The sequence below is a fragment of the Schistocerca gregaria genome, chromosome 4, assembly GCF_023897955.1.
Source record: "Schistocerca gregaria isolate iqSchGreg1 chromosome 4, iqSchGreg1.2, whole genome shotgun sequence".
NCBI lineage: Eukaryota > Metazoa > Arthropoda > Insecta > Orthoptera > Acrididae > Schistocerca > Schistocerca gregaria.
The window spans coordinates 101925748-101952105 of record NC_064923.1 but is presented as its reverse complement, the minus strand read 5'-3'; the positions used below and the strand labels follow the sequence as shown (position 1 = coordinate 101952105).

The 26358-nt window shown below is 38.3% G+C and overlaps 1 protein-coding gene across 1 annotated transcript; it reads right to left on the bottom strand.

The window, feature by feature from the left end:
- Positions 1–24330: 24330 nt before the first annotated feature.
- Positions 24331–25882, bottom strand: LOC126268200 (arginine-hydroxylase NDUFAF5, mitochondrial). Its single transcript, XM_049973824.1, has one exon. It carries the CDS (start codon positions 25765–25767, stop codon positions 24601–24603), a length of 1167 nt encoding a protein of 388 aa, XP_049829781.1. The 5' UTR covers positions 25768–25882; the 3' UTR covers positions 24331–24600.
- Between the last annotated feature and the right edge of the window lie 476 nt (positions 25883–26358).

Here is a 26358-nt window from a genome sequence, read left to right as displayed (position 1 = left end):
CAGTCTGAGTAGAAGGTTTTGAAAATTATGAAAAATCAGAAAGTTTTTCTTTAAATTTCGTAACATATTTATTTTGCATGTTGGTATTCCAGTGGCTACGGGGTTTATCAATTGTCATTTACATATTGTAATTTTGTTATTTGGAGATCGTTTTGGAGCTGTGGTCACAAAAAAATGAGAGTACCAAATGGAGAAATCGGAACATTTTTTGACATATTGTTAAGTTTGAGTTCAATAGAGGGGTGACAGTAACAGAAGCAGCCAGAAACATTTGTGCCATGTATGTGGATAATGCCATTGGACAGAGCATGGCAAGAAAATTGTTTCTCATTTTAAGTAGGATCATTTGGATATTAGTGACTCTCCACTTTCAAATAGACCTTTGTGGTTTGATGAAGATCATTTATGCACATTAATCCACAGTGAACCACATCAGTGTACACAAGAACTGACAAATATAATGAACTGTTATCATTCCACTATCATGCGACACTTGCACGCATTAGAGAAGGTTCGAAAATAAGTTGTGTGGCTACCATGCATTCCAAGCCAAAATCACAAAAATCAGTGAGTGGTCATATGTGCATCTCTGCTGGCTCATCATCAATTGACTTATGAACAACACTGACCATTCCTATGCTGTATCATTATTGCCGATGATATATTGTGTCTCTATGCTAACATATTGAAAAGAAAGGAATGATTGAGCCCGAACAAAACAGCAACTCGCCTTGGGTCCACAAAAGATAATATTATGCATCTGGTGGAACAGCAATGATGTAGTATACCACAAATTGCTTCCCCAAGGTGCCACCATCACTATTCAACATTTATTGTCAACATCTAAGACATTCTGCAGACACAGTCCAAGAACATCAACCAGGAAGACTGCATGAAGTGATGCTACTCCACGATAAACCTGCCTCCATTCTGCTACATTGACAAAAAATGCTATACAGGAGTTGGGTTGGGAGGTCTTTCTGCACCCACCTTGTCTCATGCCCTCAGATTTTCACCTTTTCTCCTCTTTATTGAACAACTTCGCAGAACTTCCTTTCTGGACAAAAACGCACATGGCTCGACGAGTTCTTTTGTCTCAAAACCATATTATTTCTGGAGTCACAGGCTCAAAAAGTTACCCCAGCTTTGGCAGACTGCTGTAAATTAAAGGGAGAATATTTTATTGCTGACTAATGTCTTAGTTGTCTTTATTAAACTTATGGGCAAATGCTACAAACTTATGCATCAATCCAACATAGTTGTGGTAGTACTGTTGCAGTGTGGCCTCAGTTGCCTGATACTGCAGTCGTGTGTGTGAGTTGCATTTGCTTGTGCATGTTTGTTGTCTAATTTTGATGAAGGCCTTACTTGCCGAAAGCTATATTTGTGACAGGTTGTTTTGTTGTGCCTATCTGCGGCTCAGCATCTCTGCTACATGGTGAGTAGCAACTTTCCTTTTCAAAATATTGTTACATTCCATCCTGGATTTTCCATTGTTTGATTTTGATAATGATTTTGGTTTATTAGCTGCCATTCCAAACAGTGCATGTAACAGCCCACTGAGAATAAGAAAACAAAGCTACGGCAATGAAAGTGTTACCTGAAATTTTGTTGCTTGTACAAAGATGTGAGCACAGCTGCAAAACTAGACTGAATAATACACCTGTAACCACACATGTTTGTAAGTGTCTGCTACACAGATTCTTTGTTCATGGAAACAATTTTATGTGATAGACACAGTGAATGTGTTTTCCATGTTATGACTGATACTTTTCCAACCTTCACCAAGAAATTCCTTTTCACTTCTTGGGAAAGGAGAATGTAGTCCCAAGAGTTAGGGTATTAGTTCCTAAGCGTTTTCTGTTGGCAGTACTGGGAGTTGTGGCTCCTGTAGGTAATTACTGACTAACCTTTCTTTCTTGACCATATTTTTTTTAAATACTCTTGTTTCTTAAAGCTATTTTCAGAAAACATAAAGCTTATTGTTACCAACAGGTTAGCTTGATGCTTCTCTCATTTCATGTTACATCACCTTTACCTTCAATTATTACCCATTGGTTCTGTTGTTTTCTCTTCAGACTCCTGTCTCTGATTGACAGTTGTAATCTTGTTGTGAATTTATTAAGCCACTCAATATCTTATCAATTATTTCACACCATTATATACAGCAGAGTAGTTTGATAAAATACCAACTTCTTCATAAGACTTTTTTATTTATTTATTGCATGTGATACTTTAACAGAGTTAATTCACATGCAAGTTCACAGTTCTACCCGACCAGTACAAGTTCAGTTGAGACCAATACAATATGTTAATTAATAAAACTGTGAAAATTTAAAAATATATTCACTCCAACCCATATGTCAACTGTAAGAGATGCAGGGCAGCTGGCTATCAACTGCGCACCTGTCTCACCAGGGCAGGAACAGTGTCTCCAACATGACTCTGCCATGACTTATCATGAAACATAAATGTACCTAAAAAGTACACAACTCAAGCTCCACAAAGGCTTAGCTATGTGTTTTGATCACTTCTCAGGGATGTGAGCAGCACTGTATTTTAATTCAGCCACCAATTTAACTGTCTGTGGACATGTATCACAACAATCCACAAAGGTCAATTTATTTTGCACATTTCATGGTACATACGAAATTTAGGATGGATAGGAGTTTTAGTGTTCCTAAAAAAATACTTATGATCTTAATGAATAACCTTAATGAGTACTCGGGCTCTTCCCTTTCATCATGATACTGTTTGAGCATCAGCTGCCGTGTGACCACTGTTATAAACTTAAACTGACAATAGTTTGGCTAAAAACCATGTTTTAATGTTATGTCAAATGTGCAGAAAAGACAGAATCATTTACTTACTATATAGCTTCTGAAGGCATCTAGGACTAAATTAAACAAATAGATAATTTCATTGTAAATATTGTTCATCAGAATTAAGTGACTGCCTAGTTTATTCTTCACTTTAACACTAAATGTGGGAAGCACATTACATGATGTGACAATAATAGCATACCCTTCACACTGAGATGTCATAAGGCATGCAATGGTGGCATTCATTTGTAAAAAAGTTGGTGTATTGCAATGAGTAATCATTCTGTCTACAACATATAGATTTTAGTTATGCATATTGCATTCTGTATGGCATGCAGATTGTTGTGAGCAGTAGTTTACTAATAAAAATATATTGACAATTTGGAAGAACGCTAAAGTGACGACATTGTTTAAACAGCAGTTATTAGACACATTAAAATTAAATGCAATCAAGAATATCTCTGATCTTAAACTGCTAGATAATGATTCTTGCCCTGAAGGAAGGACTGCATCATCTCTGCCATCCATTTGTACTGGTATTTCCCATCAAAGTATGAAAATCTTTTATATTTGAATTATCATTAGACTTTTATGGAAGTGGCAAGTAATGTGATTTTCCAAAGAGAGAAGTGCAGATTAATACAGGAAATAAATTTTATCTTTTCTCAAAAGGTGGTCGAATGTGCAGCATTTTCAAGTATTTATGACATTGTTAATTGTGAAATCCCCCCCCCATGAACCATGGACCTTGCTGTTGGTGGAAAGGCTTGCGTGTCTCTGTGATACAGATAGCCGTACCGTAGGTGCAACCACAACGGAGGAGTATCTGTTGAGAGACCAGACAAACGTGTGGTTCCTGAAGAGGGACAGCAGCCTTTTCAGTAGTTGTAAGGGCAACAGTCTGGATGATTGACTGATCTGACGTTGTAACAATAACCAAAACGGCTTTGCTTTGCTGGTACTGCGAACGGCTGAAAGCAAGGGAAAACTACGGCTGCAATTATTCCCGAGGGCATGCAGCTTTACTGTATGATTAAATGATGATGGTGTCCTCTTGGGTAAAATATTCTGGAGGTAAAATAGTCCCCCATTCGGATCTCCGGGCGGGGACTACTCAAGAGGATGTCGTTATCAGGAGAAAGAAAACTGGTGTTCTACGGATCGGAGCGTGGAATGTCAGATCCCTTAATCGGGCAGGTAGGTTAGAAAATTTAAAAAGGGAAATGGATAGGTTAAAGTTACATATAGTGGGAATTAGTGAAGTTCGGTGGCAGGAGGAACAAGACTTTTGGTCAGGTGATTACAGAGTTATAAACACAAAATCAAATAGGGGTAATGCAGGAGTAGGTTTAATACTGAATAGGAAAATAGGAATGCGGGTAAGCTACTACAAACAGCATAGTGAATGCATTATTGTGGCCAAGATAGATATGAAGCCCACACCTACTACTGTAGTACATGTTCATATGCCAACTGGCTCTGCAGATGACGAAGAAATTGAAGAAATGTATGATGAAATAAAAGAAATTATTCAGATAGTGAAGCGAGACGAAAATTTAATAGTCATGGGTGACTGGATTGGAGTGTAGGAAAAGGGAGAGAAGGTAATGTAGTAGGTGGATATGGATTGGGGCTAAGAAACGAAAGAGGAAGCCGCTTGGTAGAATTTTGCACAGAGCACAACTTAATCATAGCTAACACTTGGTTTAAGAATCATGCAAGAAGGTTGTATACATGGAAGAACCCTGGAGATACTAAAAGGTATCAGACAGATTATATAATGGTAAGACAGAGATTTAGGAACCAGGTTTTAAATTGTAATACATTTCCAGGGGCAGATGTGGACTCTGACCACAATCTATTGGTTATGAACTGTAGATTAAAACTGAAGAAACTGCAAAAAGGTGGGAATTTAAGGAGATGGGACCTGGATAAACTGAAAGAACCAGAGGTTGTACAGAGTATCAGGGAGAGCATAAGGGAACAATTGACAGGAATGGGGGAAAGAAATACAGTAGAAGAAGAATGGGTAGCTTTGAGGGATGAAGTAGTGAAGGCAGCAGAGGATCAAGTAGGTAAAAAGATGAAGGCTAGTAGAAATCCTTGGGTAACAGAAGAAATATTGAATTTAATTGATGAAAGGAGAAAATATAAAAATGCAGTAAATGAAGCAGGCAAAAAGGAATACAAACGTCTCAAAAATGAGATCGACAGGAAGTGCACAATGGCTAAGCAGGGATGGATAGAGGACAAATGTAAGGATGTAGAGGCTTACCTCACTAGAGGTAAGATTGATACTGCCTACATGAAAATTAAAGAGACCTTTGGAAAAAAGAGAACCACTTGTATGAATATCAAGAGCTCAGATGGAAACCCAGTTGTAAGCAAAGAAGGGAAAGCAGAAAGGTGGAAGAAGTATATTGAGGGTCTATACAAGGGCAATGTACTTGAGGACAATATTATGGAAATGGAAGAGGATGTAGATGAAGATGAAATGGGAGATACGATACTGCATGAAGAGTTTGACAGAGCACTGAAAGACCTGTGTCAAAACAAGGCCCCCGGAGTAAACAACATTCCACTGGAACTACTGACGGCCTTGGGAGAGCCAGTCCTGACAAAACTCTACCATCTGGTGAGCAAGATGTATGAAACAGGCGAAATACCCCCAGACTTCAAGAAGAATATAATAATTCCAATCCCACAGAAAGCAGGTGTTGACAGATGTGAAAATTACCGAACAATCAGTTTAATAAGCCACAGCTGCAAAATACTACCATGAATTCTTTACAGACAAATGGAAAAATTAGTAGAAGCCGACCTCGGGGAAGATCAGTTTGGATTCCGTAGAAATACTGGAATATGTGAGGCAATACTGATCTTATGACTTATCTTAGACGAAAGATTAAGGAAAGACAAACCAACGTTTATAGCATTTGTAGACATAGAAAAAGCTTTTGACAATGTTGAGTGGAATACTCTCTTTCAAATTCTAAAGGTGGGAGGGGTAAAATACAGGGAACGAAAGGCTATTTACAATTTGTACAGAAACCAAATGGCAGTTAGAAGAGTCGAGGGACAAGAAAGGGATGCAGTGGTTGGGAAGGGAGTAAGACATCGTTGTAGCCTCTCACCGATGTTATTCAATCTGTATATTGAGCAAGCAGTAAAGGAAACAAAAGAAAAATTCGGAGTAGATATTAAAATCCACGGAGAAGAAATAAAAACTTTGAGGTTCGCCGATGACATTGTAATTCTGTCAGAGACAGCAAAGGACTTGGAAGAGCAGTTGAATGGAATGGACAGTGTCTTGAGAGGAGTATATAAGATGAACATCAACAAAAGCAAAACAAGGATAATGGAATGTAGTTGAATTAAGTCGGGTGATGCTGAGGTAATTAGATTAGGAAATGAGACACTTAAAGTAGTAAAGGAGTTTTGCTATTTGGGGAGCAAAGTAACTGATGTTGGTCGAAGTCAAGAGGATATAAAATGTAGACTGGCAATGGCAAGGAAAGCGTTTCTGAAGAAGAGAAATTTGTTAACATCGAGTATAGATTTAAGTGTCACGAAGTCTTTTCTGAAAGTATTTGTATGGAGTGTAGCCATGTATAGAAGTGAAACATGGACGATAAATAGTTTGGACAGGAAGAGAATAGAAGCTTTCGAAATGTGGTGCTACAGAAGAATGCTGAAGATTAGATGGGTAGATCGCATAACTAATGAGGAAGTATTGAATAGGATTGGGGAGAAGAGAAGTTTGTGGAACAACTTGACCAGAAGAAGGGATCGGTTGGTAGGACATGTTCTGAGGCAAGGGATCACCAATTGAGTATTGGAGGGCAGTGTGGAGGGTAAAAATCGTAGAGGGAGACCAAGAGATCAATTCACCAAGCAGATTCAGAAGGATGTAGGTTTCAGTAGGTACTGGGAGATGAAGAAGCTTGCACAGGATAGAGTAGCATGGAGAGCTGCATCAAACCTGTCTCAGGACTGAAGACCACAACAACAACAATTGTGAAATTTGTTCTAATAGACAGCTGTGTAAAATTGTGCTCAAAAAATGATCTGCAATGCATTTTGCTTCATCTCATTAAATCTCTTAATGCCTCATATGAAGTTGTGACTAAATTGCGAGTAGTCAAAAGGTTTTCTTCTAATGTGCATTTTCTGACAAGTAAGTTTGAAAGACAGATTTTATTTGACTCTCAGTAAACTGCATTTCACTTGACTTCTTGAAACTGGCAGAACAACCAGATACAGCAAAGAGTAAATAGTGAGAAACTATATTGCCCTATTGATTACACAGCTAAAATGGTATTTTCAGAAAGAGTGTGCTGTTGTGAAAAACTGACACTAAAGAAAGGAATCATTTTGCATGTAATATAATTCTCACTTCTTTTCTGTCTCATTTGCCCATTGTTAATTAAATTATGTTTCAATCACTCAGGATCACCTTCCGATCTAAAACAAAGTAAAACAAAACATGAACCATCTAATATTTTATAATAAGTACAAAAGAAAAGAACTGTAGATAATTGTAGAATTAACTAAGTAGTTGTGTCAGCAACCCAGCTTGTCTACTCAGAATCACATATCAGAGTACTGTGTTTTGCAACTGCAGCCAGTATTTCAAATAGGTATATGTTGTTGGTGGGGTTTGGCGAGTGAGCAGAGGAAATGGGAGTGAGGCTGACTGAGGGAAGGAAAAAGAAGCAGAGACGTGTGATTTTGGAAAAAATCTTATTAAAATGCTAATAGTGTAGAACAATGGGTATCTAAAATATAAACAGCGTAAAATGGTTAAAAAAAAAAAAAAAAAAAAAAAAAGAATGGAGCGAGGGGGATTGAGAGCAGGCAAAGAAAGAAAGGGAGGAGTCGGAAAGAGAGTGGTGGCAAGGGTGCTATGGGTTTAAACAAGAGAGTAGTATCTTAAGATATTTGAAGTGTGAAACTTTCAAATTATAAAATCATAATGTCTTACTCTAAAAGTACGGAAATAAAAAATTGTATAAAATTTTTTTCATCAAAATATTAAAAGTATAGGCCAAAAATAATGAATGTACAAATAGTGAAAGACATAAAGATTGTAAAATTACAGATGTCGAATTATGTAGAAGACCTACAATTGCACAAGGTGTCATTACGGAATATAATTTTTTAAAAAGAGTGGCAGAACAACAAATGAGAATTATCTTAAATATCAATACAATTCCTCACTCTCTCAAGATGAATATGTCACCTATAGTGGATTTGGTACGTGTTGTGTAATATTTTGTTGACTGCCAAATGCTGCGATGAGAGAGAAATCTGGATGCCGACAATCTACTGCACGAGTGAGTTACATAGTGTAAAACTGACAGAAAACCTGGTAGAAGATCCAAAAATAGCAACATGTCTAACTACACTTACTCAATGGAGGTGATGGACATATCACATAAACCGAACTTCTTAGAATCTATTCCTTCATACATTTGACTCATTCATTTTAAATGCACACATAAATGTAAAACCCAGACAACACTACGTATCAATAGCTAAATTTTACCTTCACTTTCTAAAACATAATTTTGAAACTTTTATAAAGTGAGTGGAGAAAATAGTAACAAAAACTAGGGCTGATGGCAGATGCAACAACTTTTTGTTTAAGGCAGTATCACTTTCCAAATATAGATGTAAATCCCAAAATGGGGCAAAGACAACACTGATTCCTGTTAAATGAAAAATTTTATCGCATATGTTGGGCAGCGGGCAATACTGGCCTCCTTCAATGATGATATGAGGGACTCCTGAGCAGACATAAATGGTCAGTACTAATAAAGATGGAGGTTGCTTGGGTCAGGTGTATCTTGAAACTTACCCACAAATATTATGAATTTGTTCAAACAGAGTTAGAATTATCTTCCTGCAAGGTGGTCCCCAATGATATCTGTGCTACAGCATACATGTGACCACCTAAAATGTCCATGTTCTTTTTGCTTGTATTCCATCTCCCATGAGTGACAACAGATTACATGAACTAGCATCATCAGAACTGAAGAGTAAGTGGCATGTATGATGAGAGGTATTTTTAAAGACAATCAGAAGTGAAACAAGTGCCATTCAATTGATTTGGAAAGTGCTTCATTTATTTTCAGTGTACAAAGTGTTAAAGTGGCAGACATTGTTAATCAAGTTTAATTACTTTATAAATCTTAATTTACTTTTTTTTTTCTTTTTTTGTGTTCTGCCTTACAGCAGTTCTTGTCACGGGGAAAGCCTCATCAGAGGGGTCCACCGCATGAGCGTCTATGGAAGTGACTCAAGTGGTAGTTAACCATTACCTTCCACTGCTTAATTTACAGACTTGGTTAAAAAAAAAAAAAAAAAAAAGATATAATTTTCGGCAAAGAAATATCTATTTTATAGTATCTTCACTGACTTTAATGAACTTGATAAAGCAAGGTTCTATTATTTTTTCCTTTAATTAACTCAGCAACAAACTCTGTTTATGACCCAAGATAATATTCTTTACCAGTGCAAATGACTTCTTTATTAGAAAATAATTCTCCTTTGCAAGTCATTTTTTGGTATCTGAAACCAGAAACCTGGGAACTGCATGGGAAGCAAAATACGTCCATCTAATCCACTTTTGTCATTACACTAGCTATTATATGAACAACTGTATTATTTTAGTGCAAGAGTTATTACTGAGCAGTAATCTTAGTCACTTTCTTTATTTGGTGCAACGCGAATTACATGTAAGCTAAAACAGTATCATGTACTGTTTGGATCCAGAACAAGAGGGTGCAACAATTTAAGCTGAATGTCAATAGTGTGACATCTACAAAGTTTTAAAGTGTTCCATTTTATTTTCACACTAAGTATGCTTTTACGAGGTGTACCATGATATATTTCTAGAGTTCCACAGCCACATAAGGGGAACATCCAGTCTCCATCATGCACCAAGCCTGATTTATCTTATTACTACTATCAGCCATATACGTAAAAGAAACAATTGTTTATGTAAAAAGTAACCACACTGTATCATTTAACAGATAACAATCACAGAAGAAATAAAAATTATCATCATACTAAAGGAAATGGGCTCATATTAACTGACAAAGAAGCCAGTAAAAGCAGGATGCCTTCTATACAACAGTTTGCCGGACTATTTGAAGATAATAGAAAACATGTCCGTTTTCAACAATAAACTAAAATATCACTTGATTAAAACTTATCCATACAGTATTAAAGAACACCTCAAAGTTAAGAGCTAATGTAATGTCAAAAACGTAGGAAAAGATAAGATTGTTATTTACCATACAGATAACACTTGAAGTGGCAGACGGGCAGAACCAAAATGCACTTATACATAAGCTTTCGGATACAGCCTTCATTGGAAAAAGAGAGAGAGGGGGAAATGGAGTTTCCATTGTTTGAAATTATGGTAATGTTTCACATGTTACTGTACTAACATGTGAAATTTTTTCAGAAAGCATAAAGTGACTTTAATCTTTGATAATTATGAATGTATATCAGTATTCTTTTAAAATGTTTTTATTTTAGATACTATTTTTGAATAAAGGATACATTTTACTGATATAAGCATGTAGTTGTGTAATTTTGAAATTTGTAATTGTATTACTTTTCAAACTTCATGTGAATTTGATGTGTCCAATACCATTGTATAGAATTTTCCATGGACATAAATTTGGTTGATTCTAGAGCACACTTTACTCTTCAAATTAAATCCCTCTTGGTAATCTGAAAGGGTATATGGTTATTGATTGGGGCAGAATTCCATATCTAGTCCATTATCTTCTTAATGGCAGAATTAAGCTTCATACCTTGCCATATTAAGTTCATAGATTTGGACAGCTACTACTAGTAGTACAAATTCAAGGTTTCTCGGTTGTTGGACAGGACTTTCTGTTTCATCTGATGTGGTAGCTTGTGCTGCTAATGCTATGTCATTTACATACAGGAATTTGATGCTAGTGGTGTAACGTAGATCAGTGGTATAGAAACTGAAAAACAGTTGAGCCAATAAAGAAGATTGAGTTAACCTGTTATTTACTGTGGATGATTCGCTTCTATTATGCTGACTTTGAAACAGCGATTTGTCTGCGTGTTCTTCATGAGTGCGGTCAGTTTTCATACACACATCCATTCCACCATATTTTATCATGTGTAGCAGACAGGTTCACAAAAAGCTGCTGATGTTTTGTGTCCCCTGCAATTCTGACTCGGTATAAGGTATCACTGCCATTACAGGTCACCAACAGCATCACTTTGGAAACCTGCTTCTTTTTTTATTACTTTTTAAACTTGAAGTATTATATGTTTTAAAGTTTCAAATGGATACTGAACAATGGTAAGCACTGAGGATTAGGAGCATCAATTGCTGGTTTTCCGGCTTTAATAACTATTATGCTATTCGAAGCTCAAATGTAATAAATTTCCTTGAAACATAAAAGCCTCTGTTCACAAATAAGCATGGATTTAGAAAGCACCTGTGTGAAACTCCAACTGACCTTTTATCTCCTGATATCCTGCAAACCGCAGATGAAAGGCAACGTGCACTTTCCTTATTCCGGAAAGCATATGATACAGTGCCCCACTGCAGACTGTTAATGAAGGTCCGAGCACACAGAATACAATCCCAGATATGTGAGTGTTTCAAAGATGTCTGAAGTTATAGAATCCAGTACTATGTCCTGAACGGTTAGTGTTATCGATGAGGAGGGTATGGTCAGGAGTGCTCTAGCAAAGTGTGATAGTACCACTGCAGTTCTCTATACACATACATGATTCACACAATTATAACTTTTGGCCATTAAGACTTTTGTCAGCAATACACACACACACACACACACACACACACACACACACACACACACAACTTGCACACATGTCTGCTGTCTCAGACAACTGAAACGAAACTGTGAGCAGCAGCACCAGTGCATGATGGGAGTGGTGACTGGGTAAGGATGAGTAGGAGCCTGGGCAGGGAGGGGGAGGGATAGTATGGTGGGGGTGGCAGACAGTGAAGTGCTACAGTTTAGATGAGGAGCAGGAGAGAAGGTGGGGAGGGGGGGGGGGGGAGGAAGAATTACTGTGGGTAGCAGGTCTGAGGATGTCTAACCTGCAGCACTTCACTGTCCGCCGCCCCCACCATACTATCCCTCCCCCTCCTCGCCCCAGCCTCCTCCTTACTCCCACCCAGTCGCCACTCCCATCATCATGAACTGGTGCTGCTGCTACTCACAGTGTAGTTTCAGTTGTCTGAGACAGCAGACGTGCAAAAGGTGTGTGTGTGTGTGTGTGTGTGTGTGTGTGTGTGTGTGTGTGTGTGTGTGTGTGTGCGCGCGCGCGCATTTGTGTGTCTATTGCTGATATAGGCCTTAATGGCCGAAAGCTATAATTGTGTAAATCTGTTGTGCTTATAACAACTCAGCATCTCCGTTATATGGTGAGTAGCAACATTCCTTCCCTAATATGGTTACATTACATCCTGGATTTTCCATTGTTTGACATACATGATTTAGCGGATATGGTGAGCAGGAAACTGCAACTGTTTGCTGATGGTGCTGTAGTGTACTGGAAAGTGTCATTGCGGAGTACATGTAGGAAGTAGGAAGAAATTTCTGTTTGGCATGGTGAATGGGGGCTTGTGCTAGAGGTAGAAAAATGTAAGTTAACATATATGAGTACGAAAAACAATCCTGTCACATTCGAATACAGTGTTAGTGGTGTCCTGCTTGACAGTCAAAGTGATTAAATAACTAGGCATAATGTTTCAAAGTGATATGAAATGGAACCAGCTCGTAATATCAGTAATAGCAAATATAGATTCGCTTTACTGGGAGAATTTTATGAAACTGTGGCTCATCTATAAAAGCAGTGTATATAACACTAGTGTGACCCATTGTTGAGTACTGTTCAAGTATTTCGTAATCTCCACCTGGTAGTATTAAAGGAAGACATCGAAGCAATTGCTGATCCCTTGGTTTTGGTTTCTTTTATCTAGATGACAGCAGTGGATCCATGTTCCAACCACATTCAAATAATGAAAACAAAACGTCTTTGAAATATAGTTTAACTTTTCCAAACAAGATTTTGAAATAAGAAAGTAACAGTCTCAAAAATGTTATTGAGACGATCTTCTGTCATATTTCCATGAATTTTATGGAATATTTCTTCAAATGAATATGCCATATCTGCAGCACTTGTAAAATACATTTAAATTCATTTAACCAATAAACAGTATTTATTGTTGGTGTGAAGGATCTATGAATTTTTCTCAACTCCATTTTTATCCAGGTTGCAGTATACATTTTGAAAATAAAAATGTTTTATTACTACAAAATATTGGTTTTACCCATTTATCTGTTCACATAAGGTACCTACCAACAAATACATTTGTGTTACATTAGATTGAAATAATGATTGTGTAAGGGGATATCCGACCACTGAATTGCTGTTCATATCATTTACATTAATAGTTTAGGTGCTAACATTTTCCATTTCATAGCGACAGAAATTTAATTTAAGGGCATTTATGGCTATAGCAAAATTAGCATATCCATACCGACGACAAAATACGTATTACAGTGTGAAAAAATGGTGCAGCATCATTGCTCATCAAAGTATGTTTTGAAAATATTTGGTTTTATGACAATGTCAGTAATTTGTGTAGTCACTGATTTCTGTGACTTCAGTACTCATTTGGGTTGTGTCTTTCAAAAGGTACAATATTTTAACATACTGTGTGCTGTCTTATATACACCCTCCTCCCACTGTAAATCTCAGTTTCGCAGTGCAAGTTGGCTGCTCTGCTGGTTAAGTGGAAGGAGAAGTGCACGGCCAAAGCACAAATCACTGTCCTGTCTCAGTTCTGACACCACAGGAGTCTGGTCATACTCTTCAGTTGGCATGGCATGACTGGATCTTCCTAAAACTGTTGCTGTGCTTTGAGCATGTTCGAGGCTGGATTTCAAGCATTACCACACTCTTTACTCATCAGAAAAAAATGGCTCTGAGCACTATGGAAATCAACATCTTAGGTCTTAAGTCCCCTAGAACTTAGAACTACTTAAACCTAACTAACCTAAGGACATCACACACATCCATGCCCGAGGCAGGATTCGAACCTGCGACCGTAGCAGTCCCGCGGTTCCAGACTGCAGCACCAGAACCGCACGGCCACCGCGGCCGGCTTTACTCATCAGATCTGGTAGACAAATCTCACAGATTCTTCTAAAAAAAAACACAACCCCAGAATGTTTAGGCACATTTTATTAACTTGGTGCCATTATAGTTAATGCTACGACCACTGGAGAGGCAGTGCTTCATAACTGGCAAATTAAAATGTTATTGCATTAATGACATCCCTCCAGCATAAATGGAGTCTTATCTTCATTAACACAAAGCACAGGGTCTCATTAAAGGACCGCCAGAGGCACGGATCTAACGTCAGAATGGGCGAACATAACGTACAGAGTGCCACAATGATCAGTACTAGGGGAAATATTCTTGTTTCTAATCAACATAAATAATCTTCCAAAGACTTTAAAAAGGTGATTCCAAAACTTTTCACATTTGCTGTCAACACACGCATACTAAGTGCAGCTCCACACTCAACCCTAGTATGCACACCTCAGATGAGAGCTGGAAAGGCCTACAAGTAGTTCAAAGCTACTGTTTAAGTCTTTATCTCACTAAGGCATATATTATGCAATTCCTAACCAGCAGTAAAGACCTGGTAGCACCTTAGCTTATACAGCATTGCACTGCCTTTTATCTTGTGGAATTATCTTCTGGGGCAGTGCACTGAAGTAAATAAAGTTTAGCAGAGTTGAGCAGTAAGAATATTTTGTAAAACAGATAAATGTACCCCATGCATAAGACTTTTTAAGAGTTGTTGAGTTCTCACACTCCCTTCTCAATACATTTACTCCTCAATGGTTTTTGTTGCTGATATCGAAACTCAGTGTTAACTAGGCTGTGATTTACATAGTTGCAATACAAAACAAAAAAATAATTTTCATGTAAACTTGACCTTCTTGTCTAGGATTTACAATGGAGTCATGCACTCTGAGAGTAAATATTGAACAGCCACCTGCCCATTGTGATGCAAGAAAATTAAGAACATAGCCCTAGCTCATTAGCCACTGTTTAAGTACCAGTGTTTATTATAAAGCTTCATAATATGTAGTAAGTTCTGTAACTAGGACTTACTTTTCCAGGTTTAAAAAATGAGCATTCGACCCAAAACCTAGGATGTACAAAAAAAGATGTTTTCAGTTTATACAATGGTTAACAAAGAACCTACAGTCAGTCAGTTAATATTAAGTTACTAATAGCTGACAAACAGCAGCTCTATGGGTATTTTCATAGCAAATCAACATTTGAGTCTTACACTTACTTTTCAATACATTTACTCCTTAATGGTTTTTGCTGCTGATAATGTAAATCAGTTTTAGCCAGACTGTGTGTGTTTGATAATTTTCAGAAGTTACCACTGTCCTTTGCATGATCTACAAATAATTTATAGTAAATCAGCATTTGTGATTTAGTTACTGTAGCAGATATTCTAACATATTGTATTACATCTAGTTTTCCACTAAAGAGTAGGAGCCCTATATACTATTTGCATTTCTCATAAATTAACTCTGTTTTTGAGTTTGTTAACAACTGTAATTAACCTCAAAACATTTAGGAAATTAGTATATTTTTTTAAGTTTTTGTGTAGCCTTAATAGAAATATCATTTTTTGTATTTGCTTCAGTTCTTATAGGGAATTAGCAAGTTTTTAGCTCAATAGATTAACAGATAATCAGTGGCCTTAACTTATATGTTCACTGCCATATAATAGACTGCACCAGCCAAAATGCAGCCCCACTGTGAATGCTATTCACAAACACAGGATGAGTTGGTTGACGTTTGTAAGCAGCTGGAAATCACCCTAACCACTGTCAAGCAATTGGCAGCTGCTGTGAACAGGTGTATTGGAAGAGCTGCCGAGAGTCATGTACCTGTAATATGTACCAGAGGTAAAAAGTGCTATCCTCTCCTGTAGATTCTTTCTCCTCTGCAGAAAGTACAGGATCCGTCATTACTCATCCACGTGACAGAGAGTGGCATGTCAATGGTAGATCTAGGTGTCCTGTACAGGGGGGACGGGGACCATAAAGGACTAAGGGAGTTGTACTGTTCCCCCTAACCAACAAGTTTGAAGTGCTGTCTTTCAGTGACACTGAAACTGAGCCAGTGGGACTCACTTCATCTGATTTGGAGAAAACTTTTTTTTTCTTTCTTTCTTTTCTCTGCTGTCAAAAGGAGGTAAATAGGAAAGAGGAGGTAAATACGAAAGGGTTGGGGATTTATTAATCATTGGCAGTTCAAATGTATGGGGAATAATGTTACCTCTTAGGGAAATGGCAGCAAGGAAAGGAAAGGACACCAGGTGCACTCACTGTATGCCTGGGGCCCCATTCAATATATTGAAGAGGCTTTTCCAGTAACCCCTGAGGGAACAAGGTGCAATCAACTGCTGATTATGGTGCAAGGTCATACTTGGATCATTCCAGTGACTGGCAGAGAAAGTTTAGAAAACCAGCTTTGCACATCCAATTTCAACAAAGCTCACAATTTGCAACATTGTTCCCAGAAGTGATCGTAGCCCCTTGGTTCCAAGTCAAGAAGAAGGTCTGAACTAGGGACTTTGAAAGTTCTGTGACAAGCTAGGCTTTGAATTCCTGAACTTGTGCCACAAATTTGAGAATGGTAGGGTCTTCCTAATGGGTCAGGTGTGCACTATATATCAGAGGCTGCTACTCAAGTAGCTGACTGAATGTGGAGTGCACACAAGGATTTTTTAGATAACCCAAGTCTCCATTCAATCCAAATAATGACAGCTGAAGGAAACCCAAAAGTATCGGTGTAAGACCAAAATAAATGCCCCCCAAAGGTCAGAGTGCTAAAATCCTAATGGTAAATTGCCAAAGCATTCGTAACAAAGTGCCAGGTTTGAATTGCTCATGAAAAGCAGTGAAACTCACAATAAGTACAGAGAGCTGGTTCAAACCTGAAGTTTATAGCAGTGAGATTTTTGGAGAATATTTAAATGTATATGAAAAGGATAGGCAAATGGGAAATTGAGGTGGTGTATCTGCTGCAGTGGACAAGAAGCTCAAATCCACTGAGACAGAAAGTGAAGCTGCATGTGAGATTATTTGTACAAGACTTCGAATTGCTCATGAAAAGCAGTGAAACTCACAATAAGTACAGAGAGCTGGTTCAAACCTGAAGTTTATAGCGGTGACATTTTTGGAGAATATTTAAATGTATATGAAAAGGATAGGCAAATGGGAAATTGAGGTGGTGTATCTGCTGCAGTGGACAAGAAGCTCAAATCCACTGAGACAGAAAGTGAAGCTGCATGTGAGATTATTTGTACAAGAATTCGTATCACGGGTGGGCACAAATGATAATTGGATCCTTCTATCGCCTATCAGATTTATTTCCTGACATAATCAAAGGCTTTAGAGAAAACCTCAGTCCCATACGTAAGTTCCAATCATACTATAATCACTGCTGGAGACCTCAATCATCAAACAATTGATTGAGAAAATTAGCTTTGTTAGTTGTGGGTGTGATAACACATCCTGCGAAGCGTTACTAAAAATTTTCTCTGGAAACTACCTACAACAGATAGTAACTCCACTCGCAATGGAAATATATTGGATCTAATGGCAACAGATAGATCTGATCTCTTTGAGGATCTCCAAAACAAATCAGGTATCAGCGATCATGATGTAATTGGGGCAACAATGATTACCAAAACACAAAGGACAACTACAGCAGAAAGATATATAAATGTTCAGTAAACTATATAAAAACATCAGTAGTGTCACACCTCAAATGAGGAACTTGAAACTTTCAGCACAGGACAGGAGCATGTAGAGGATCTATGGCTACAAGAATAGTTGAACATGCATTGGATAGATATGTACCCAGTATAAGAATTCATAATGGGAGGGAACCTATATGCTGTACAGTCACAGCACAGAAACTTCTAAGGAAACAGAGATTACTGCACAATATGTATAAAACAAAGCATAGGGCTATAGCTAGAGAGATGCTGAATGAAATGTGTTTCACTGCCATGAGAGCAATGCAAGTTGCCGTCAATGACTACTGTAGCAGAATACTGTCAAATATTATTTCACAAAACCCAAGGAAATACTGGTAATATGTAAAGGCTGTTAATGGCACCAAAGTTAGAGTCAAATGAGACAGAACAGAAATTGAGGGTAGCAAAGCAAAAGCTGAAATGCTAACTTGATTATCAAATGTTCCTTTACACGGGAAAACCCAGGAGAACTGCCTCGATTTAATTCTTGTACCACAGAAAATATCAATAAAATAAGTATTAGTGTCATTGCTGTCAAGAAACAGCTGAAATCGTAAAAACTGGAAAAAACTTCAAGGTCTTGTCAGATTCCATACTGAATTTCTGGCAGAGTTAGTCCCTCTTCTAACTATGATCTATCGTAAATCTCTTGCACAAGAAACTATATCCAGTTCTTGGAGAAACCACAGGTTACACACATCTTACAAGAAGGGTAGTAGAAATGATCCACAAACTACTGTCCAATATCCTCAACATCAGAATGAGATTTTCACTCTTCAGCGGAGTGTGCACTGATATAAAACTTCCTGGCAGATTACAACTGTGTGCCAGACCAAGACTTGAACTTGGGACTTTTGGCTTTCGTGGGCAAGTGCTTGGGTAGCTCGGATGGTAGAGCACTTGCCCGCAAAAGGCAAAGGTCCTGAGTTCGAGTCTCGATCCGGCACACAGTTTTAATAGGCCAGGAAGTTTCATATCAGCGCACATTCCGCTGTAGAGTGAAAATCTCATTCTGGAAACATCCTCCAGGCTGTGGCTAAGCCATGTCTCCGCAATATCCTTTCTTTCAGGAGTGCTAATTCTGTAAGGTTTGTAGAAGAGCTTCTGTATAGTTTGGAAAGTAGAAGTCGAGGTACTGGCAGAAGTAGAGCTGCAAGGACGGGGCGTGAGTTGTGCTTGGGTAGCTCAGATGGAAGAGCACTTGCCCGCGAAAGGCAAAGGTCCCAAGTTTGAGTCTCGGTCCGACACTGTTTTAATCTGCAAGAAAGTTCCATCCTTGACGTCATTTTGCTGTAGAATCTTAGAACATATTTTCAGCTCAAACATAATGAGGTACCTTGAACTGAATGACCTTCTCAATTTCAACCACCATGGATTCTGAAAACATTGATAATGTGAAACCCAACTCGCACTTTTCTTACATGAGATACTAAAAGCTCTGGATCAAGGCAGTCAGGTAGATGCAGTATTTCTTGATTTCCGAAAATCATTTGACTAAGTACCACACCTATGCTTATTCTCAAAGGTAAGGTCAATGCAGTATCAAGTGAAATTTGTGGCTCGATTGAGGAATTTTTTGGTAGGGTGACCGAGGCTTGTTATCATGGATGGAGAGTCATCGTCAGATGTAGAAGTAACTTCAGATGTGTCCCAGGGAAGTGTGCTGGGACCCTTGTATATTAATGACCTTGCAAACAATGTCAATAATAACCTGATATTTTTTGCAAATGATGCTGTTATCTATAATTAATATTCCAAAAAGCAGTATAAGTATTCTGTCAGATCTCAATAACATTTCAAAGTGGTACAAAGTTTGGCAGCTTGCTTTAAATATTCACATATGTAAAATTGTGCACTTAACGAAATGAAAAAAACGTAGTATCCTATGAATGTAACATCAATGAGCCACTGTTGCAATTGGCTAACTCATACAAATACCTGGGTGCAACATGTTGTAGGGGTACGAAATGGAGTGATCACATAGGCTCAGTCGTGTGTAAAGCAGGAGCTAGATTCCAGTTTATTGGTAGAGCACTAGTGCAATTTGTCTACAAAGGATATTGCTTACAAACCACTCATGCAACTGGTTCTAGAATATTGCTCATGCATGTGGGACCCTTACCAAGGAGGACTAACAGGGGATACTGAATGTATACAGAGAAGAGCAGCACATATGGTCACAGGTTTGTTTGATCTGTGGAAGAGTGTCAGAGAGACAGTGAAGAAATTGAACTGGAAGACTCTTCAAGATAAACATCAACTATTCAGAGAATGTTTATCAACAAAGTTTCAAAAACCAGCTTTAAATGATGATTCTAGAAATATACTACAAACCCCTACGTACCACTCACATAGGGATCGGGAAGATAAGATTAGCATAATTACTGCACACACTTGGGCATTCTTTCAATCATTCTTCCTGCACTCTATTTGTGAATGGAATTGGAAGACCCCTTAAAAACTGGTACAACGGGACATACCCTCTGCCTTGCTCCTCAGAGTGGTTTGCAGAGTACAGATGTAGATAACTGAGCAGGCACTTGCTTCTTTCAAAGTAGCATTTCCTTCCTAATTCACTTGCTGAACTTTGGATAATACGAGTGTGAATAGCAGTAAGCAATACTGTTAAAATGTTTTGATTAGTACTATACACAGATTAAGCTTCGGTAATTTTCTTGCCTGTTTTGTTAATCTATACCATGACTCGTTTCATGCCACTCAAGGTTCTCTTACACGATGGTGCCTATAAAACACAATGAATGAACAGATTAATGAAAGCAGGCTGTGCAAAACAACACTTGACAAGGCTTCCTGATATTTCACAGACATCCGGAGCCCTATCAATGTATTCCCATGTGGGATGAGGTTAACAGCTAAATGAGTACAGCATTTCTCTGCATGGGCTATGTTTATTTAGACGACCTCTCTGTACCACAAAAAGTTTTTGGATGAGGATGTAATCTATGTAAGTACAGCCCAGACAAAAAAATGCTGTATTAATTTAATAAATTTAGGTCTTTGGTACCCACTGTCAAGAAGGGGATACAGTTGTACTGTTCTTGATGACAGCATGTTCATAATAAACAGCAAAATAGGCAACTGTCAAAATTGGTGGCAAATTCTGAAGAACTGAATATGCCTAACAAGTGTTTCACAATGGTGATACTTTACAACAGTTGTTGACCATTGCAGGAGGCAAGTGCCTACAATATGAGTAGGCCTAAACAAAAACTAGTTCTATCTTAACATATGTTTCTCAAAAGAAGTCCTTTTCTTACATCAGCCTGTTTCATTGTTATTTTTAAATCTGAAGCATTGTTTCATTGGCACACAGCTAATTCCCCCTCAGCCCCCCCCCCTCCCGCGAAATTTTTGCCAGTATATGGTGATGGTGCCTGATGGTGCCCCACGTTACTATCCAATGAAATAATATTTTCCAGTGTACCAAAGGACAAGTCAATCAAGGATACTAATAAATTATAGGACACAAATGATAGTCAGTAGTTATCTTAAGGAAGTGAAATTTGTAGAACTACTGATAGCACATATAAAAGTGATACAGTTCATAGTTTCCAGAACTAATAGTTCCATCCTCAGGGAGAAGAGAGGGAAGGTTGGGTAAAGGTAAAAGGAAAGGGCAGCTGACTGCAGGATGAGAAGGGGGGTGAGGACAAGGTAGACAAAGATTTTGTCTACTCCCTCCTCAAGTTGTCTGGTACCAGTAGTTCCAGGTGACTTCTTTTTAACCTTCCCCAATCTATACCTCCCCTCTCTCCAAATAAGGAATTGTTAGTTCATAATACAGCACATTTACAGATGAAACAAAAAGGGAAACGATCATATGCTATTATTGAGCAGGAGAAACCATCTGGGATTGTATGGCTGCCTGAGGCATGTCTTTGTATTTAATACCACTCTAGCGACCCACTCATCTGTGTGGTAAAGATGACGTGAAATGATTTAGGACACCACTAACACCCAGTCCCCACATGAAAAAAATCTATTCAGCCAGGAATCAAAACCGGGAGTTTGTGATGTAGAGGCAGTGATGCTAACCACTAGATCACATGCTGTGGACTATGCAACCCGTACTTACAACTTCACTGTACAAGAACAAAGACAGTAGAGTACACTCAAATAGAACAGCAAATATCTTGAATCAAAAAGATACATAATACTCAAAAATTTGCAGATATGTTCACTGATATTCCATTATTCACTGTGTTCCATAGATCCAATATGAAGAAGTACATTCAGGTATATGGAATGAGTCAAGGTATTAATTAACAAATGAAAACACAAACTTAATATTTATACTGCATTAATTATAAACTGTCACTATACTGCTTAATGCTATCCACATGTATTATAGCCAGATGTAATCAAATAACTGTAGAAAGAAAGCTCCTGCTTGGGAAAAGAAAAAAGAACCAAAAAAAGCTATTGCATGTCTCCTCAGTTATACTGCAGAGTTGCTGTTTGCCTGCTATTAGCTGATTCAACAGAATTCTTCAAAGAAAATCAGTACTTTAAACTTATCCTGCAACCTTACAACAAACACTAGTAGTTGCCATGTAGCTAACAAAACTTTTCAATCCATAAATCTAGAGATAAGAAAGATGAAATGTCCACAAGCCTGCACCAATGTACCTATTATTTACTTGAATGCCTGAAAATCCTTCTACATTACAGAAGATGTGCAGCGTTATCTACAGCAGAAAATCCAGGATGGAATGTAACCATATTATGAAAAGGATAGTTGCTACTCCCCATATGCTCGTGAAACCGGACTACGAACAGCAGTGCATGATGGGAGAGGCAGTCTGGAGTGGGAGCTTGCAGGGACGAGGTGGAGAAAGGGTATGCAGTCAGGAGATTAGATCGAGGGTGGGGGAGAGAGGGTGAGGGAGTAGCAGAAAAGGAGAGAAGTAAAAAGGCTGGGGAATAGGGTGCTGGAATGGGAACAATGTAGGTGATGGATGGGTTAGGACAATGACTCACAAAATTTGAGGCCAGGAGGGTTACTGGAACATAGGATATATTGCAAGGAAAATTTCCCACCTGCGCAATTCAGAACAGCAACGAATGGAAAACCCAGAATGGAATGTAACAATAGTATGAAAATTCTGAGTTGCACACGTGGGAACTCTCCTTGCAATATTTCCTACGTTCCCGTAACCCTGCTGGCCTCAACCTCTATTAGTCATTGTCTTTACCCATCTACCTCCTTCCCTGTTCCCATTCCCCCACTACACAGCCCTCTACTCCACCAATGCACTCAGTATTATTACTTCTCTCCTTTTCCATTATCCCCCACCCTTGATCAAACTTCCCAACTGGTGTGTGTGTGTGTGTGTGTGTGTGTGTGTGTGTGTGTGTGTGTGTTTGTTATCTTATTTTTGACGAAGGCCATATTGGCCAAAAGCCTATTGTGTGACAGTCTTCTTGATGTGGCTACCTGCGACTCAGCATCCCTGCTACATGGTGAGTGGCAATTATCCTTTTCATAATATTGATTTTTACAGTAGCTTATTTATTACAGTAAAGTACATATAATACATCCAGAGGTTATGCCTACCATGTTAAAAGAGTGGCCATTCTAGAAACAGAATAATGAGACACAATAAGAAAGAAAAGAGAGGGTGGGGGAAATTGCTGAGGGTGACCAAAGCTTAAATACAGAAAGTGGGTTCAAATGGATTTAGGTTGCAGTGGATATGCAGAAATGAGGAGGCTCACACAGAATTTTCAATATTCTGAACATGGCTGCACTACAACAATGGGTACAGAAATGTGGATCTATGAACAGCCAACCAGCTGCAATAAATACCATGGATTCGACAGACTTAAAACTGTCTTCCCCACAAGACACTTGCTGTTCTGTAACTGTGCCTGTAGTGCAGCCTGTTCAAAATATTGATATTCCTGTCTGCCAAGGTATCCAAGACTCTTTCCAAAGGACATACAGTTGTAAATAGTACAAACAGGCTGTTCTCCCGAGGAAGACAGGTTTAAGATCACTGACACCTTGGTAAATGTTATTTGCAACTGGCTGGCTGTCTGTACACCTGCTGTTACACAGGATTGTGTACCATGGAGAGCTACATCAAACCAGTCATTGGACTGAAGGCCAACAACAGAATTATAATAGAGGTACAATGATGCGCTTTCTATATTTATTGTGTGAAGCTGATACTTTTCTTGAAAGGTGGTTCCAAATTATCTCAAATCATCCTTTGCAGGCATAACATGTGCTATAATTACATTATGTACTCTCAAAGGAAACACTACTTATAAAGCTACAGCTATTTGTCATCCAAAGATCTTGACACACACAGCCTTATGGCAACAAGAAAAAAGCTTTGTCTAAATGATAACGCATTTTGCCATTTGACTTATTTTATTTCCTTGTGTTTACACCATTGCAATTTCAGCTTTGCAGCGAAGGCCGAGTAATTCATTATTGTCCTTTGGAAAGTGTTTGACACAGCATGTCGTAGTACATGTCAAAAACAACATATTCATTAGTCAACCATATAACCATATGCACGGCACTTATATAACACTTCAAGATACAAAATGAAAGTACCATGCAGGCAGCCAACAATATTTTTTTTTCAAGCTATCATCCCTGCTTGTTTATTATAAAAAGGTTGACTGCAGGATTTTGATAGGCCTAACACAATTAATGAAAAACAAAAAATGGCAGAGAAATACTGCTCATTACATAAAGACTAGTTACAATGGCAACAAACATATCTTTCATCATTTCAATGTGCATTTCCATACACTCCTGAATAAAATGTGACTATGTTTGATACACATACTCTCTTAGCTGTACAGCTGCAGAAAATCAGAAGTCATGTATGACACAAAGCATTACTTCCTATCAATATCTTTCTCAGGATCTATTTGAACTTTTTTGGTTTCTGCTATAATCTCATCTAATCTATAAAGGTCCCTGAGAGAAACTTCGCCAGTTCCTCTGTCCAATGGTTTTGGTTGAGAAGCATCTGGCTTCCATCCTAACATATAAATGATCTGAAACGTCGCTGGAACTGATGATGTTCCATCGTCTTTATGTTTACCATACAGTTCCTTGTAAATCGCCGCAGCTGCTACCATAGTATCACGACGCAAATTAAGTTTCCGGTTACGAGCGGCATTATTTTCTCCCATTCCCTTCAAATCCCACATTAGTTCAAACATAGATGGGTAATTTACAACTATTTCATCAGTGTCAATAGTCAACATTGTGAATCCAGCTCTTGTTAGTAAGCTGCCTATGTCACGTATCTCTGTGAATGGCGAAATATGTGGAGAAAGTCCCCCATGTCTTTCCAATTCAGCTAACTGTAGTGACGAACGAAGTTCAAACAATGTGTCACCTCCAAATAAAGCGGCAATCAATACACCATCATTTTTTAGACATGTTAATATTTGGTGAAAAGTACCAGGCAAGTCATTCACCCAATGGAGACTTAATGAGCTAATAACTAAATCGACTGAATTTGGCTGAAATGGTAATTTCTCTTCATCGACTATCTTTCGTTCAACTTCCACACTTTCTGGAAGAACTGCTTGGTCGAGCCAAGTTGGGCACATGTCACATAAAATTAGTCGCTCAACAGCATCGCCAAGAACGTGCCTTGATACATATCCACGGCCACAACCCAAATCAACAGCACAGTTGAATTTTCTCTTGATGTCGAATATACGATCTGCCAGTCTGTAGCCAACTTCTTCCTTCAAATAGTCGTACAACTCAACATCAGCGGCCAGGGCTGCTCTCTGGCGCTGATATAGCTTCGCCTCTCGGTCGAAAATATCTACAACAGATTCCGCTGGAGGCTTTATTTGAAGTGCAGCGGAAGAGCATGAAAGGTTACGAACAGCTTGTAAATTGAGCCGACGCGTTTTGGATAGAAACCATAATCTACTACAACCTGCTCCTGAATGAAACAATCGACTACTGTTGTTTGTTGTTCGTTGTGTACAGAACAACGAAACATGAGTTCGTTTCACAGGAAACCTAAATCTACTCATATTGTAGATTTGGCAGGCATCTAATAAATAAACACAAAAATAATCAACACAACATTCACCTCTCTCACATCTTTCCCTCACATCAAAACTTCGGCATTTTGGCAAAGATACTTCAGTTCATAATTTACTTGAGCAATGTCGATACATAACCACACCGGATACAAAGGAAAGAGCACATCTCAGTGCAAGCATAAACAGAAAAAGCTTACGTATTTTTGGTTTTGTAAGTGTTAAAGGATTGTAAATAATATTACAAGTTCATATTTGTTTCTGTTACATCTGTGCAAGTATCTTTGGTGTATTTATTCTTTGTATTGGTGACGTAGATGGATACTTGGTAATTCACGACCAGCTAGTGATACCGACACTTAGCGAGAAATTGTAGGCAGTGTTACATACTTAACATTGGGACAGTCCAGATCTAGCTTATGCTGTAAATGTTGCTTCAAGAGCACAAGATTCGCCTACTGAAGCACACCTAAAATTAATTAAATGAATTCTTCGCTATTCGAAGGGTACAATGAATAATGGAATTCAGTTTAGGAAAACGAACAATTCTGCTATGGAAGGTGATAGCGATTCTGATTATAC